Source organism: Vidua macroura, chromosome 9 (genome assembly GCF_024509145.1).
Source record: "Vidua macroura isolate BioBank_ID:100142 chromosome 9, ASM2450914v1, whole genome shotgun sequence".
In the NCBI taxonomy this organism is placed as follows: domain Eukaryota; kingdom Metazoa; phylum Chordata; class Aves; order Passeriformes; family Viduidae; genus Vidua; species Vidua macroura.
In genome coordinates, this window is record NC_071579.1 from 6,119,890 (window position 1) to 6,134,725 (window position 14,836).

The 14,836-nt window shown below is 38.1% G+C and overlaps 1 protein-coding gene across 3 annotated transcripts in view; it reads right to left on the reverse strand.

The window, feature by feature from the left end:
* The window catches only part of RABGAP1L (RAB GTPase activating protein 1 like), a 232,992-nt gene that overhangs the window by 169,259 nt on the left and 48,897 nt on the right, over window positions 1-14,836 (reverse strand). For all 3 annotated transcript variants that reach the window (XM_053984798.1, XM_053984799.1, XM_053984800.1), the window contains exons 12-13: window positions 14,005-14,098; window positions 9,465-9,615 (exon numbers count right to left, since the gene is read on the reverse strand). In XM_053984798.1, coding sequence (XP_053840773.1) covers window positions 9,465-9,615; window positions 14,005-14,098 — 245 coding nt within the window. The remainder of the gene's footprint in view (window positions 1-9,464; window positions 9,616-14,004; window positions 14,099-14,836) is intronic.

Here is a 14,836-nt window from a genome sequence, read left to right on the forward strand (position 1 = left end):
ATTTGTGTGTCTATTTTATCCCTAATGTGTGTTTATGTATTTTCAAATTTCCATTAAAGAATTGGAGAGTCTTTACAGAAAAGAAAAGGAAATCCTAGACAAGTGATGACAAAGACCAAAAAAAATTTCTGGAATTACATTTACAAACTCATGAAAGAAAGGGGGCATGGTTCCAAAAGGTACCTCCAATTCCTCTGCCATACAGGTATCAAAAAGTGTAATTAGACTGCAATGTTACATTAACCTGCCTAAGGCTACTCACCCATCCATCCTGCCCAGCCCCAGTGCTTGCTCCCATATCACCCTGACACCACACCTGAACAATGAATCTCTCTGAGAGAAACGGGGGAAAGGAAATTTTCTAAATAAAACTCCACAACTACTGTAATTAGCCCTGCAAATGCTAGGTAAGGGTATAAAAAAAAGATGGAACATGCAGTAAAAGAAACCTTTTTTTGGCAAGCACGCTGTCTGAAACTGCAATCCACATTAATGACTACTTAGTTTTAATGCAGCTGAGTCAAAAAAAGGCTGTATTTTGAAACATTGCTTTGAAGACAAACCACCCATCTGAAGACAGCTTTGTCATATGCAGGATATGATTAAAATATGTGATGCTCCATATCATCAGCGTTTGGTTGTCAGTTTAAAAAGCAACTGATGAAAACCCTCAGCGAGAAAAAAAATTCCTAGCTGCCAAAATATTTGTCTGTGTCCACAAAAACCTACATAAGAGATTGTTAGAAAGAGTATATGCAATCGCAGACTGCAAACAATCTCCTTCTGGTTAGTTTACCTCAGCAGCTGCAAATTTGCTTGCTGACAGGAGACATGACTCTTAATTTGTATGACCATACTCATCACTGCAAAGGGAAAAAATTCCTTAATGGATATAGACTGTAAAGATCTGCAGATTTCTGATCTCTTTTGAAGTGATTACTGTAAAATCTACCTTAATACTAGCTCAGGCCCTTAGAAAAATATCCTACAGAACACCTAAGTAACCCTGTCGTTTGGGGTTTTACCATGAAGTCATACATAAAGGTTCAGAATTCACTCCTATATCAAACTCCAGTTTAGATTTACGTGATGTGTTCATCACTTCTGTACATTTTAATATTCTACACATGCAGCTCAAGCCTTGCGGGGTTTGTTACTGTTCCAATTGCTACTGCTGTCCACAGCTATGGTAAAACATGCTCTAATAAAGTGTTGACCACCAGTACTGGTATTAACAAAGGCATTTTAAGAGACTTTAAACACCAAATGTTTAGATTCTTAGTGTTCCTCTCTAAGCACTTAGAGCATTCTTTAATTTTTATAGCATCAAACATTAACATACTGAAATCAGCAACTAATAGTCAGGAAAAGGTGGTTTGCTCTCTCCAATAAAGGTATTTAAGATTTCTAAAGCTCCAGCTCTGGAGTGCTGCAGCCTCCTGAATGCCAGTTATGCAATCTTTATTTGAAAACAGAGGCCAGTTAGGAAGAAGTGGATTGGAGAGGAAAGAGGAATACCAAGAGCAAGCCGATTGCCTCAAACACAATTACCCCTCAGCAATCCCAGCTCCTGCAGCGGACACAGATATTACCTTTTCCTTCAGGTAAGCAGTGGCTTGTGCTAACAGGGAAGATCATACACACAATTCCATAAAGACAACACACCCTGCAGGGGACTTCTAAAACAATCCAGTTTTACTCAGAAAACCACAGTTTAAAATGTCTACTACAGCTGTTCTTTCAGCATTAGCACCATTAGTGCCACAGTAAAACAACACCAACTACCAAATCAACATTCAAATTCAACTGGGATATCTATTTATGTTTTATCCAGGAAGGAATAGCAGGGATTTTCAAACCAGCACTGAGGTGCCAAGTACTAGCAGCTCTCACCACACTGTGAGGGAACAGCGAGGCAATGACACATCCCAATTCCATCCTACTAAAAAACCACTTGTTATCTGCATCAATATTCATATATCCTGAGCTTATGACACTATCTGGTGCAATATCAATTCTTCCAGTAAACATCATTTAAACCTATCCAGGTCCTAATACTGATACTCCCTTGGTTTTATCACTGTTTGAAATGATGGGCAACTCTGCTCCCCTGGTTACAGATAATGGATCATAAATTCACACAGACAAAACAGAACAGGTCCCAAGAGGGCACATGCAAATCTCATTTCTACTCTACCCTGCAGAATAAATGTATCAATTGATGTGTCTTTTGGACAGAGAGGTCATACATCACCTCAAGCACTAGGAATTATATTGTGAGTGTTATTTTAGTGTTCTTATATGTGGCTATGTATGGAAAAGAAACGGCAGAAAAATTCTTAATGCAGCAGAACATTTTATCATTTTATGCAGGCCCTGAAAATAAAATACTACTGCTGTTATTTTCCACCTTAAGTATCATACATAAGCATTAACATTTAGATTACATAAAAATAAAAATTACTAATTGGTGCTCCTCCTTTATTTCCTGAAGGGACTTGTCACTAAACTGATAAATTCCTTTGAAGATGAAGACTTAGCATAAGATTTTCCCTTTTGTGCACACAAAATTGAAAGACTTTCTCCAGATGAGTGCTAAATGAATCAAAACTTGGCAAATTCAATTCACCTTAGGGACATTTTATTCCTGAGTTTGTAAGAGAAATATTAACATTTGCTGTGGAACTAGGTACCCTGGTACATTTATCATAAACTAAACCTTTTATCTGAAGTCTGAATTTAAATGAAGCTCTTTAAAGAATTAAAATTGTATCAACTTCTACTCTTCAGAGACAATAATTTTTCACCGATTTCTAGTAAGTATTTCCAGTTCATATATACTTCATTGTCCCACAGTGTTGCAGCACCAATAAAATAATTCAAAGTAGGTGACTGTAACTGCCAGCACCAACAGATTAGCTTACACCAAAAATGAAGCTCCCCATCACTCCAACCAGCATGAGCTGATTTGTCTTTAGAAAGCACATTACATTATAAAAATATCAAGACTCTACTTGCCATGAAATGAATTCTCAATTTAAGAGAAGAGTTAAGTAACAGTCATCCTATCCTTATGCTTTGAGAAAAGGTGGGGAAAAGTAAAACCTAAGAAACTTCCTATATGTACAGAATTTCAAAGAAACAGGAAACTCAGAAAAAGTGATCAGTTCCTCCAGAATTATTTTGGCTAATACCCAAGTGCCTCGTTCAAAAAGCAAAGTAACAGGTATTAGCTTTTTCTCTTTTCAATCAACTGAAAAAAAATCACATTTTTATTATAATGATCATTGACCCTTATGTAATAGGATCTTTTACAATTGTTTAGCATACTGCTATGCCATCCTTAATATCTATTTCCTTTAAAAGTCAAGGGAGACATCTCCTAATTAGTAAGGAGACAAAATAAATATGCAAAAAAGCCACAAAAGCCCTATTCCTTGCTACAGAGGCCTAAACTCCCCCATTTTCAATCAGGACAAACAGATGCAGCATTCTGAACACAAATATTTCCTACAAAAATACTCTAATGTTTCAGTCCATTAACCAGCCTGTTGTGGCAGCTGGTGAACAGTCATCTTTTTAATTAGACACCCTTACTGATTAATTAGTCTCAGAACACTGAGCAGTGGAAGCCTGCAGGATGCCACTGGGACAAAAAAATATTCCTCTTCCCCTCCTTAGTGCTAACTTCACATCCTTTGGTATTGCTGCAAATAACGAGCTTGATTCATTTTCTACTCCCACTAAAACAGCCTTCCTATGTAAGGAATTCTCTCAATTCCCAGCTAAACTGTTTCACACAAATTGTATTTGCTTCACACAAATAAAATTTAAAAACTAAATGAACAAAACCACACAAACCTGGCATCAAGGCACCAGTTTCAAAGTCAACTGCATTTAATCTTCTTTGGATAGAAAGAGTGACTCACTTGTGGTCTCCTCAGTTTTCCTTTTCCTACCCATGCAAGCAAACTGGCAATAAAAATTAAAGAGCCAAGTAAATATTAAGTGTGAAACAAAGAAGCAAATACCTTTTGGTGTTTGAACAGTCTGGATAAATTCAAAATTTAAAAAAATAAATACATTTCTGCATTAGGTTTACATGAAAGTTGATCTTCAATCCTTGAAGCTCAGTCTGAAGACAGATGCATGAAGTAACAGATAATTACTGTTAATTCAATACATGGAAGATCATGTTTAAGCACATATTGAATCTTTAACAACAGGATTTGCTATTTTCATCTATCCTATTTCTAACTTTTGATTTTGGACAAGACACAGTTCCAGAAACCTGCAACCTTTGGCGGTCTTTTTTTTTTTTTTTTTTTTTTTTTTGTTTTGTTTTGTTTTTGTTTTGTTTTTTGGGGTTTTTTTTGCTTTTTTCTTTAAAAAAAGAGGATTTATCTCACAGGAATCAGAAATAATAATGCTGGTCCTAACTGAACAGATAAATTACATATATTCACTCTAAACTGATTAAATTTCATCCAGCCCCAAATCCAATCAATTTGCTCCACCTTCTGCAGCAATGGAAAATACTTTCCTATAATTGCTCACCATTGCATGAGAATTATACTGCTGGAGTAGTAATCCCCCTGATTAGTGCCATTTTCAAATTATTAAATTGATGAGATCTCTTATTTTCATGATATGGCAATATTTAATCCCCAGATCAATGCCTCTCAGAGCTTGGAAGAATTCTTAGGATTTTCACTCTTATGTGGAGTAACTTGAAATGTTGTTGGTCCAGAGACAAAACACCAAGAAATACAGTCAGCAGAAAAAGCTGGTTTTTGGCCAAGTCTTCTGAAGCCTGACCCTTTAATTAGTTATTATCGCTAACTGTCCTGGGCACATGCTCATATTGCCAAAAGAAATTATGAGAATAAACAATCCTATTTTTGGTTCTCTTACAAGTCATTTGGAAGGACAGCCATTCAATCTTTCTTTAAGAACTTCGACTCAATGTCACCACCCAGTTCAAAACCAGGCATTCTCATTCCTACACAAACTTTCATTGTTTTGAATATAATACTACCAGCATCTACTTTATCTGAGGCTTATTTTTCTGATCTTACTTAAAAAATGATAATAATAAATTTAAAACACGTTTTGCTTCCTTAAACCACAGCAGCTGCTGCATTTAAAATAAGTCTATATATGCTGTTAGATGAACATACAGTTCATTTCTTAAAGGAATTCCTATTGCAAACTGGAAGTCTTTTATGAATAAATCATACAGTTTAGAACCAGAAATCTTACCTTAAAACAGTCCACCCAAAAGTTTTCAAACTACAGAACATGAGTGACAGCCTCCTGTTTCTGTTCTTGTTTTCACTTACACTACTACACTCAGCCCTAACAGGAAACAAGTCTCATCCTACAAATTCAGCAGTGAGAATTCATACAAGAAGGAAACCATCTCAAACAGAGAAGCAAAACTCTTGATAATAAGCAGTGTAAGATACAATAAATAAAACATCTGTCCCCATGCAGATGCAACAAGTATTTTAGGCTAAGTTGCTGCATCACTGCCATCATGTGACAGCAAATTTCTACTCATGTGCACACTGACAGTGCCTGATCCCTGTTCTGACAAGGACACACTGGGGCAAGGGGAGCTGGATCCTTAATTCTTGCAGCAGGCAATTAGCACTCACTCCAGTCACAGACAGGCTACACTGTGGCTTGGCAGCCACCAGTTTATCAGAGCTCTGAATACACTTCATCATGGAAAAATTCATCCCAGTCTCTGGAGAGGAACCGGTGAAGATGAAATGATGCCAAGCAGGCAGGAGGAAACACTCTGTCAATGAATTGACCTCAGCTCGTGCACATTTTTCTGTATTCCTTTAACAAAGAGATCAGACATGCTTTTATAAAGGCTTTTTAAGTACCAATATTACCCCTTCATTATCATTAGCAGATTTTTCTCACTCTGATTTTATTTTCCATACAATAATTACATAAATAAAAATACACATTTATCCCTACTGATGTAAATTTGACTTCCCCCTTCCTGTCAGGTGCCACGTGCAGCACTGTGAAGAGCCCATGGCAAAGGAAGGCAGATTTTGATTGTCATACAGAACACATTTACATATATGTCAGAAATGAAACAGCTGCCAAATCACAACTCCTACTCTCTAAAATTGTATGCAAGGCCTATTATTGTGCTCCAGTCAAAATTCCTGAGCAACTCACAGTAATCATCAAGTTGGAACTCAGCAGGAGACCTAAGAGAGTGCAAGGGAGTGCTTGTCAGTACTTGTGAGAGCACAAGGATTTCTTTTTCCCTTCCCTCCTGGAGCTCCAAACTCACCTAGAGATGGAAAACGAATGCTCTGATCTAGGGAAAAGGAACACAATTCACCAGATCATTCTTGACAGACTGCTGATCTCCACTGCACAGGACTAGAGGACATGGAGGCCTTTTGGAGAAAGTAAGTGCAGCATTGACTTTTCTAAATGAGACATTTTATTTTGCTTTCAGTGCTGAATTGAGACTCTAAAACAAGCCCCAAATTACTCTCTCCTACAGAAAACACTGAATAAAGCACTCCTGTAGCTGAGAAACACTGCAGCAGGTTCCAGAGCTTTGCGTACAGATGGATAAATACAGTATAAACGCACAGCCAGATTTCTTAGGTGATGGGACTGATAGCTGGCCAATCTAACACAGTACTGCTGCACAAGACTGGAACAACTAATGTGTCTATAGCATGGTCTCTAAATTTCAATGCTGAGAGTCTGCTGTCATTTAGAGTATCACAAGGCACACATTTTTGGCCTGCCAACACCACAACTCTCACTACTGAGCACAGTTTCACCAGAAGTTAACCAGTAACACTGTAGTAAAATCAGAGTTTTTACCAGGTTTTGCTCTGTCCCAGTAGAGCAATCATAAATCAGGTTTTCAGTACAAATAATTCCAGGTATTGAGTTCATCTTTCAAGCTGTGACAGTATCATGGCAGAGATTTTTCTACTGGTCTCCAGTGCCCTTTTTCTCATGGAGGTGCTGCAATTGCCAATTTAACCCAGGGGTGCAGGTCAGGCAGGATGAGCAGGGAAGGGCTGGAGTGCTGTGAGAGCAGGCTCAGAGGAAGGATCTATCACCATGGGCAGCATGGGACAGAACCTCAGGGACTGCTCCAGGGACTGGGCAGCAATGGGGAGCTGTTTAAACAGAGACATGTTCTGGAGTTGTGGGATGTTAGTAGGCAATGGTGCAAGTTCACAGATGTTTGTACCACCTCCTCCTTCTGGAATTGAGCCCACTTCACTCCCAGGACTGCAAGTGCAGAGCATCACCAGCTCTCCCCACTCCCCTAGGAATGGCTCAGGAACACACATGTTCAAGGAATATACTGCTGAAGTGGTCAAGGCACCCATAAAAAATCCAGCTTTCAGAAGAGAAACATCAAGCAGAATGACCAAAATACAAGGAGACGATGAATTTGTACAAGCATATACATAAACTGAAAGAATCAAGACGAAAATGATGGGTTTGATGGGAAGAATAAATAATTACGGAAAAAATAAAGTTTTTGTTGTTGGTCTATCAGGATGGCAGCACACAAATAATGCAGAGAAAAGAAATCAGTTCTGCTTTCTCATTTCTCATACAGGAGAAGCAAGTGAACAGTCATTAATACCCAAATAACTCTGAAGCTTAACATTATTAAGTTATTATTAGGTTATTATTGACACACATAAGGTAACACTGCAACTAAGATTTTAGTAGTATATACTACTAAAATATATATTCTACTACTCTCTGCTTAATTCACATTACTGACACACCAAAATGAAACTGAAAATTTCTGTTCACAGACATAAATATCATACAATAACTCATAAAAAAAAAAAAATCAGCTGACTTTTTTTCTGGAGCATCCCACGTGAACTTTTCCCAAAGATGGGCCCTAGCTTTGGTATGGCACAGGCTCTCTCTTGCTCATTTCTTTCTTGAGTCTTTTACTGCCAAATGATGTGATTGTCAGCAGTTTAGACAGACATACTATAGAAGCTTTGTCACTTCAGAAGGAAAATTATTCACTTTAGATAAAAACTTCTGTTTGCATAAATGCTTCCGTTCAGCAGAGGATTTAAATTTTTCATCAGTACCACTGTAATATTTCGTATTAAATACTATATGAAATATCATCTTCCAAAATACACATCACTGCAATATCTCTGTTGTGAAAAGGCCAAGTGTTACAAGGTATTTTTAAGGCACAAGGCCCCAGTATCAAGATAAACCTTGCATTTTAGAAGTTTTCCACTCCCTCCTCCACCCTGAAACAAATGTCTTTCCCACTTTTGGAAAGCAGGAGCAAATAATGGAGGTGGCTTTGATGCACCATACAGCTGACAGATGTCCTGTGAATGGTTTCTAAGGAAAATATAACACAGCTACAACATCAAAATGAAAAATTTACACTATCAAAACATTCTTCCTTCTTGGTAAAGAAAAAAGTAGCCACCAGGACAGCTCTCACTCTGGGAATGCTTCTAAACTTCACAAACATAATTATGTCAAATTAAGAGGACAAGTAGCAAAATAATATGACAAGATCAGGAAAGGAAACTTTGAGTAACAACATCTACTCCAGAATTTCTATGTGGACAGATAATCCATAAGCCAGGTAACAAATCCAGCATTTGCTCTGAGCAGCACAGAAAACGATCTCCATCCATTTCTGCCATTCAAAGTGTATTTGAGACTGCTGCTCTTCTCAGAGCTGGAACAGCCCTGCAGTGGCAGAGCCTCAGAACCCCAAAGGCTGAGATCACCTCTGACACTACACAGAATTTGTGCTACACAACACAGAACTCCTCCCTCTTGCCTCCACAGATCAAACAGCTCCACAGACTTCCTAGAATGCTCACTGACTGCACTGATGCACAGAGAATGGGAGTTGACTCCCAAAAGGATTCTCGCCTCAGCTCACCCATACAGCAAGGAGACTGGTTTCCTGCTAGGTCAAAATGTTTTTAACATTCTTTTTTAAAATAAACAACAGAAAGAAGAAATACTCAATTTTGTGCTGTTTTGTTTAGGTTTGTTTGAGTTTAAGAATTGAAACCCCCTAAAATTAAGACATACATAAAACAAACTTTTGAAAAAACAAAGTGATGGATGTGAGTTTATAAAAAAACCCACAAGCAAACACCTGAACAAGCTGATGTTCTTATTATCATCACAGCAAGAGAATAGAAACTAAATGTCAAGCATTACTACAGATATAGGTCAGCAATTTCTATTGCTAATGCCATGCAGCAGGTACCCATGGCAGGAGGCAAAGTCACATAATCACAATTTCAGTTGCTTAAAACAAGTCAAACTGTTTCATTCTTCTGCCCTGCCACTGACTAAAACTGCTGCCCAGCAGAATTCGTATCATCCAAAGGAAAGAAAAGTGAACAAAAGAAGGAAAGAACAAATAATAAATCCCTTACCATTGTGATGAGTAATCTGTATTTATCCAGCATTGCCTGGTTGTCATGGCATCCTGCCAGCAGCTGCCAGATCTCTGCCCTCAGAGCTTCTGGAACACCACTCTTCACCAGAGTGGACAGCCCATTTGGTCTCACAACAAGGTTATTGTGCCTGAAACAAAGGTGATCATTTACCTGTTATACTTCAACTATAGGAGCCAAATAAAGATTAAAAACATTAAAAATCTTTAAAGTTATTCACTAAAGCAGAGTCAGCAATTGGCAACACAAACTTTTCTTCCACTGATTACAGTAGTTAGTGTTTGTCAGATGGAAAGCAAAAACTCTGCAAGGATTTACAGTAAGAATCAGTGGCAAAATGTAGTGATACCCAAATTCTCTAGGTGTGGGGAAATTACGGAAAATTAACAATAAGCAGTTGCAGAAATTGAACTAAGTCGGCTAATGAAGAATAATTTGCATTGAAAAATATGCCATCTGGGCAGACAATTCAATTTAAATATTTGTTCAACATATACATTTTAGCTCAGGTTCAGAACAATAAATTAAAAATAATGTAAGCTGTACAGAAAAACACATTTTGGAAAACGAAAACCAATTTAAGGGTAGTATTATGAAGACTGAATTTCTAGTTCCACACTTCATGCCAAGAGTATGTTCCAAGTGCCACAAAACAGGAACACTTGCACACATTTGTACAATCCTACTATTTCAAATAAATCTGCCTGCTGGTGTGAGCTGGTGCTTTACTATCTGGTTGTACACACATACAAGAGATGCAGGAAAACAATCACTGCATGCACACAATATTACAGAGCTTTCAGCTGCAGATGTTGAAAAGCTCCTTTGGAGATAACAGTATTTGCTGATCTAGACACAAACCCTCTTAGACACATGGCAATTTTCAGAGCAATGCAGCAGAAGACTGCCCAAAGTGATTTTTGGCTCTTTCTGCTGTAGGAAGTGCTGTGCTCTCCAAGTGCTTTGACCACTGTTGTGTTTCCCAGCTCTCCTGGTAGCAGAGTAGTGAGAGTGGCTGTTTGGCCAAACGCCAGCAAGACGTGATTAATTAAATAACCTGCAATTTGAGCTTGGATTTGCAGTGAATGTTTAGAGTACTCATTCTATGAAACAGGTCATTAGGACATGAACAGGTTACCACTGCTGTTTATACTTAAAAGATACTCTAACCTATTTATTTTTCCAAATGAACTGAGAACTGAAAAGAGTGTGATTATATAACACCCTTATTCTTTTAAAAAGCAATAATTATTTTTAAATGTGCAGCGCAGTACAAGTAATTTCATCCTTATCTTTATCCCTCAGCTACCCAAATAAAAACTAGTTCCTTTTATATTTTTCAGTGCATTTTGCGGTCAGTCACATTACTTTAACAGTCTTGTGATGGGAAAGAGCTAGAAAGAAAACCAATATTCACAGAAACATTAAAAGCACTAAACACTTAACTTAAAGGACTTGCACTGGTTTAGAGGCGACCACAGAGATGCTCCAAGGGCTGGAACCTCTCTGCTGTGGACACAGGTTGGGATAACTGGGGGTGTTCTCCCTGGACAAGAATAGGGCTGCAGGGAGACCTTATTATGGCCTTTCAGTACCTTAAAGGAGCTTATAAAAAGGAGGGAGAGACCTTTATAGGGGCAGATACAGGGGGGAATGGTTTTAAACTGACCGAGAGGCCAGGTTACATGGGTACTGGGTAGAAATTCTTCTCTGTGAGAGTGGAGAGGCCCTGGCACAGGGTGCCCAGAGAAGCTGTGGCTGCCCCATCCCTGGAAGTGCTCAAGGCCAGGTTGGACACTTGGAGCAGCCTGGGATAGTGGAAGGCATCCCTGCCCATGGCATGGGGCTGGAATGAGATGAGCTTTGAGGTCCTTTCCAACCCAAACTATTCAGGGATTCTATGACTAGATACTCTAAACACTTACAGAATTATGGCATGCATGTCGAAGAATAAATATATAGTAAATACATCAGAAAGTTGAATCACATCTAGTTGTGGATTAGTTTGGTTATTACATGGATCTGGTCACGTGTGTCATGTGAGAAACAAGGAAGGGCTCCCCTGAGGACTGGGCAAGCTGATCAAATGAGCAGCTAAAAAGGGACCTTCCCAGAGAAACATAAGAGGGAAATTTTAAGCAACACCAACGAAACTATACAAGGCAACTACTAACACCCATTCTGTAACATCATCCTGAACACAATCCCAGCTGAGAATTACACAACCAGACTTTACTGGCTCTGTCCTAGATCTATTTTATGGCAGAGGTAATACTTTAGCAGTATGAGTACATGTTGGACAGCATTACCAACTTCCACAGCCAGCTTTCCAAGTACTTGATGGCTCTTTGGAAAACAGCTTGCGCATCCATAATCCTTGCTCAGAACAACAGAAGCGAGCATAAAATAAAAGCTTTTCTTACCCTAACCTTACCCTTCATCATGTGGGGGAGTCACCATTCATGGATGCTGACATCTTTAATTTGTTACAAAATGCTGCAATTCTCCTGCACAAACTCATAAATACAATTTTAAAATAACAGAGAGCAAGGACATAGAGCAGCAATGCACAGACTATGCTCCAACTTGACAAGCATATTTCTGATCAAAGACTGTTATTGATCACTACTACTGCTTTTAAGAAATAGTTGACCAGTCAGCTAAAGCAGCTTAGCTGGCAAGAACAACTTTAATGCTGAGCATGCAGTAAATAGTAAAATAAACAGATATAGCATCACTTTGCAATTGTTTGTTCTCTTGGTTCTTATTTCTGTTTATATCCTTGAAGGAGAGTCCTGGAGCAGTGTTTCTGCTGAGTCCAATAGGTTACAGTGACATTTTAATGAAATGACAAAAAGCAATTAAAATGCAAGAAATTTTTCATCTAAGAGACAAATCAGAACACCAGTTCCCCAAGGAGAAGTGTTAATTTTTATTTACTTTTTTACAAATTTTACAGCTCTTCTACTAACATATGGTGCTGTTTTCAACAACACTACAAGATTTTATTTTGATTTATTTTTAGCTTTTAAATCCTTACCAATTCTCACCTGTAACTCTAAGTTTTGTTCTTAGAATGTAACATAACACTATTGAAGAACTCAAGTAGTTTACAGTTTTGAATTTCTCCAGAGGTAATGCTTGAGACGCTCCTGAATAAATGTTTGCTAGTCTTCAAACAGGCTGGGATCTCCCATTTCTCTCCCCATTTTAAACTAGTTTTAAGCTGCTTCAACTACTAAACAATTCTCTTGATTTATTTATAAATTGTTATTTGTTGATAATTTGGAAGTTGTGTTAGGATTCCAAAACTCTTAAATGCTTTGCCTTGTCGATTAGTATACTTGAGTAACCAGAAGAAATAGTTGGATACCTGAAACTTAAGACCATGAGCAAGCTCATCCACAGAGTCCAGGTATTTATCAAGGACACAGGTTAAAAATAGAAGAATCAACTGACAAATTAATTTTTAAAAAGTCAAATTGAAAAGTAGCATCTTCCAGTGTTGGATTAAGGTCAGAAACTTGGGTGACAGAATAGGTAAAAACAACAGAAGGAGAAGGTTCCAGGGGCAAGGTTCAGTTAAGCTCAGTAAAACCTCCTGATGCCTCATCAAGAAACCTTTGTGTGAGATCTCCTATGAGGTCAGCAGTAAGAGGCTGTTTTTCCAAAGCTACAGAGTAGCCAAGTAAAGGGAGGAATTACCCAAATAAACCCATTAAAATGTTGTTCATCTCTCTTTCTGGAGTTAGGAAAAGGAAACAGCCAATTCCAGATTAAGGGCCTCTGATTATTTTTGTCTCCAGCAGCAGGAGCTCTTACTTACACAGGGAAAACCAAGTAAGTGGTTCTGGCACTTGCTCAGGTCTCTCTGAGGCAGCAAACAGACTTTTCCCTCTCTTGGCACACTATGCACTGCTACTGAAGCACTTAATTAAACAACAGAAATAACACTGTTGAGAACATAGTCTGGGCTTACAAATACTCTTCATTTTATTCACCAACAGAAAGCACTTCAGTGAGGATTCACAGTCTCTCTATATTCCTTTTCAAGTGCTTACATATAGCACGTTCACAAAAATAGAAAAAAATAGTGCTTGTAAACAAATTAAATGTACACCAGCTGGCATGCATGGCTTAGATGGGACACATGGGAGTTGCTGTGTCTGTCCTATCCTGGCACTGATTAAATTCCCGAGGATTTAACAGCTAAATGACCACAAAGTTCTGCCTGTGAAGACTCATACCTGCTGTGTGAGCACATACAAATACAATCTCAAACACCAAACAAAACCAGACTTTTGCACATGTTACAGGAAAGATTTGTCAAAAAACTCCAAGTTATCTATACCAGTCCCCCTTAAATTAAGTTTAAAAATGACACTTCAATGTGTCTTGCATTTTAGTTTTTAAGCTGTGTAAGATGAAGAATTTCAAACCTCCTGTTCAGGAGCATATAGTGTAATAAACCAAATAAAAGGTTAATAACTAAAATCTAATGTAAGAAATTAAGCATTACCATCTCCCCAGTAACTCTCCCCAGGAATACAAAATCTTCTCAGGACAATCCTTTGACACATCACCAGTGCCACTGGAGAGTTCATTATCACTCTCTGTAAAAATAAAGAAAAAACAAGAAAACAAAAGCATGCACAGGTTTACCCAAAACACAGACACTAGAGATGCATACATACAGGTCTCAGACAATTTTTTTCTCATATATCAGTTTTAAAAGCATAAAAAGATACAAAATTTTAATGAAATCATAAAGAATGTTTAGCAGACTTCACCAAACAAGTGTATTAATGAAGTTACCATGAAATTTAAAAGAACAGGACTAGGGAATAATTCACAGCAGTGTTACCAGAGAAAGGAGAAGCCTTCTCTGAGCCACAAAATCTTTTTTTTTACTGAGGTAAGCTCATGGATGAGCAGAAAACACCCAAGGCTGTGACATGAAAGGCCATAATGCATGGAACAGAAAGGATTGCTTCAAATGAAAGCTCATAACTATTAAGAATTAAACACTCAGGGAGGGATATATGCCACTATATGACTAACACCCAAACCCAGAAGGGATCATGTGAGCCTGGAATAACATGCTCAAGAAACCATCCAAACCAAGTGTTCATTAGGATTCTAAGTGTCTCACGGGCCTGTGCAGTAAACCGGACAGTCTAACTCCATATGGCAAGTACCTCATGCAAATATGGTCTTGCAGGTATTTGGACTATTTCCAGTTTTGTCTGAATAAAATACTGATAAGAATTAAACAAGTGCAACTTCAACAACACCAGATGCTGAGAGGCTCCAGCTTTCAGTGTCTTTAGCAGGAAACACAAAAAGAGACA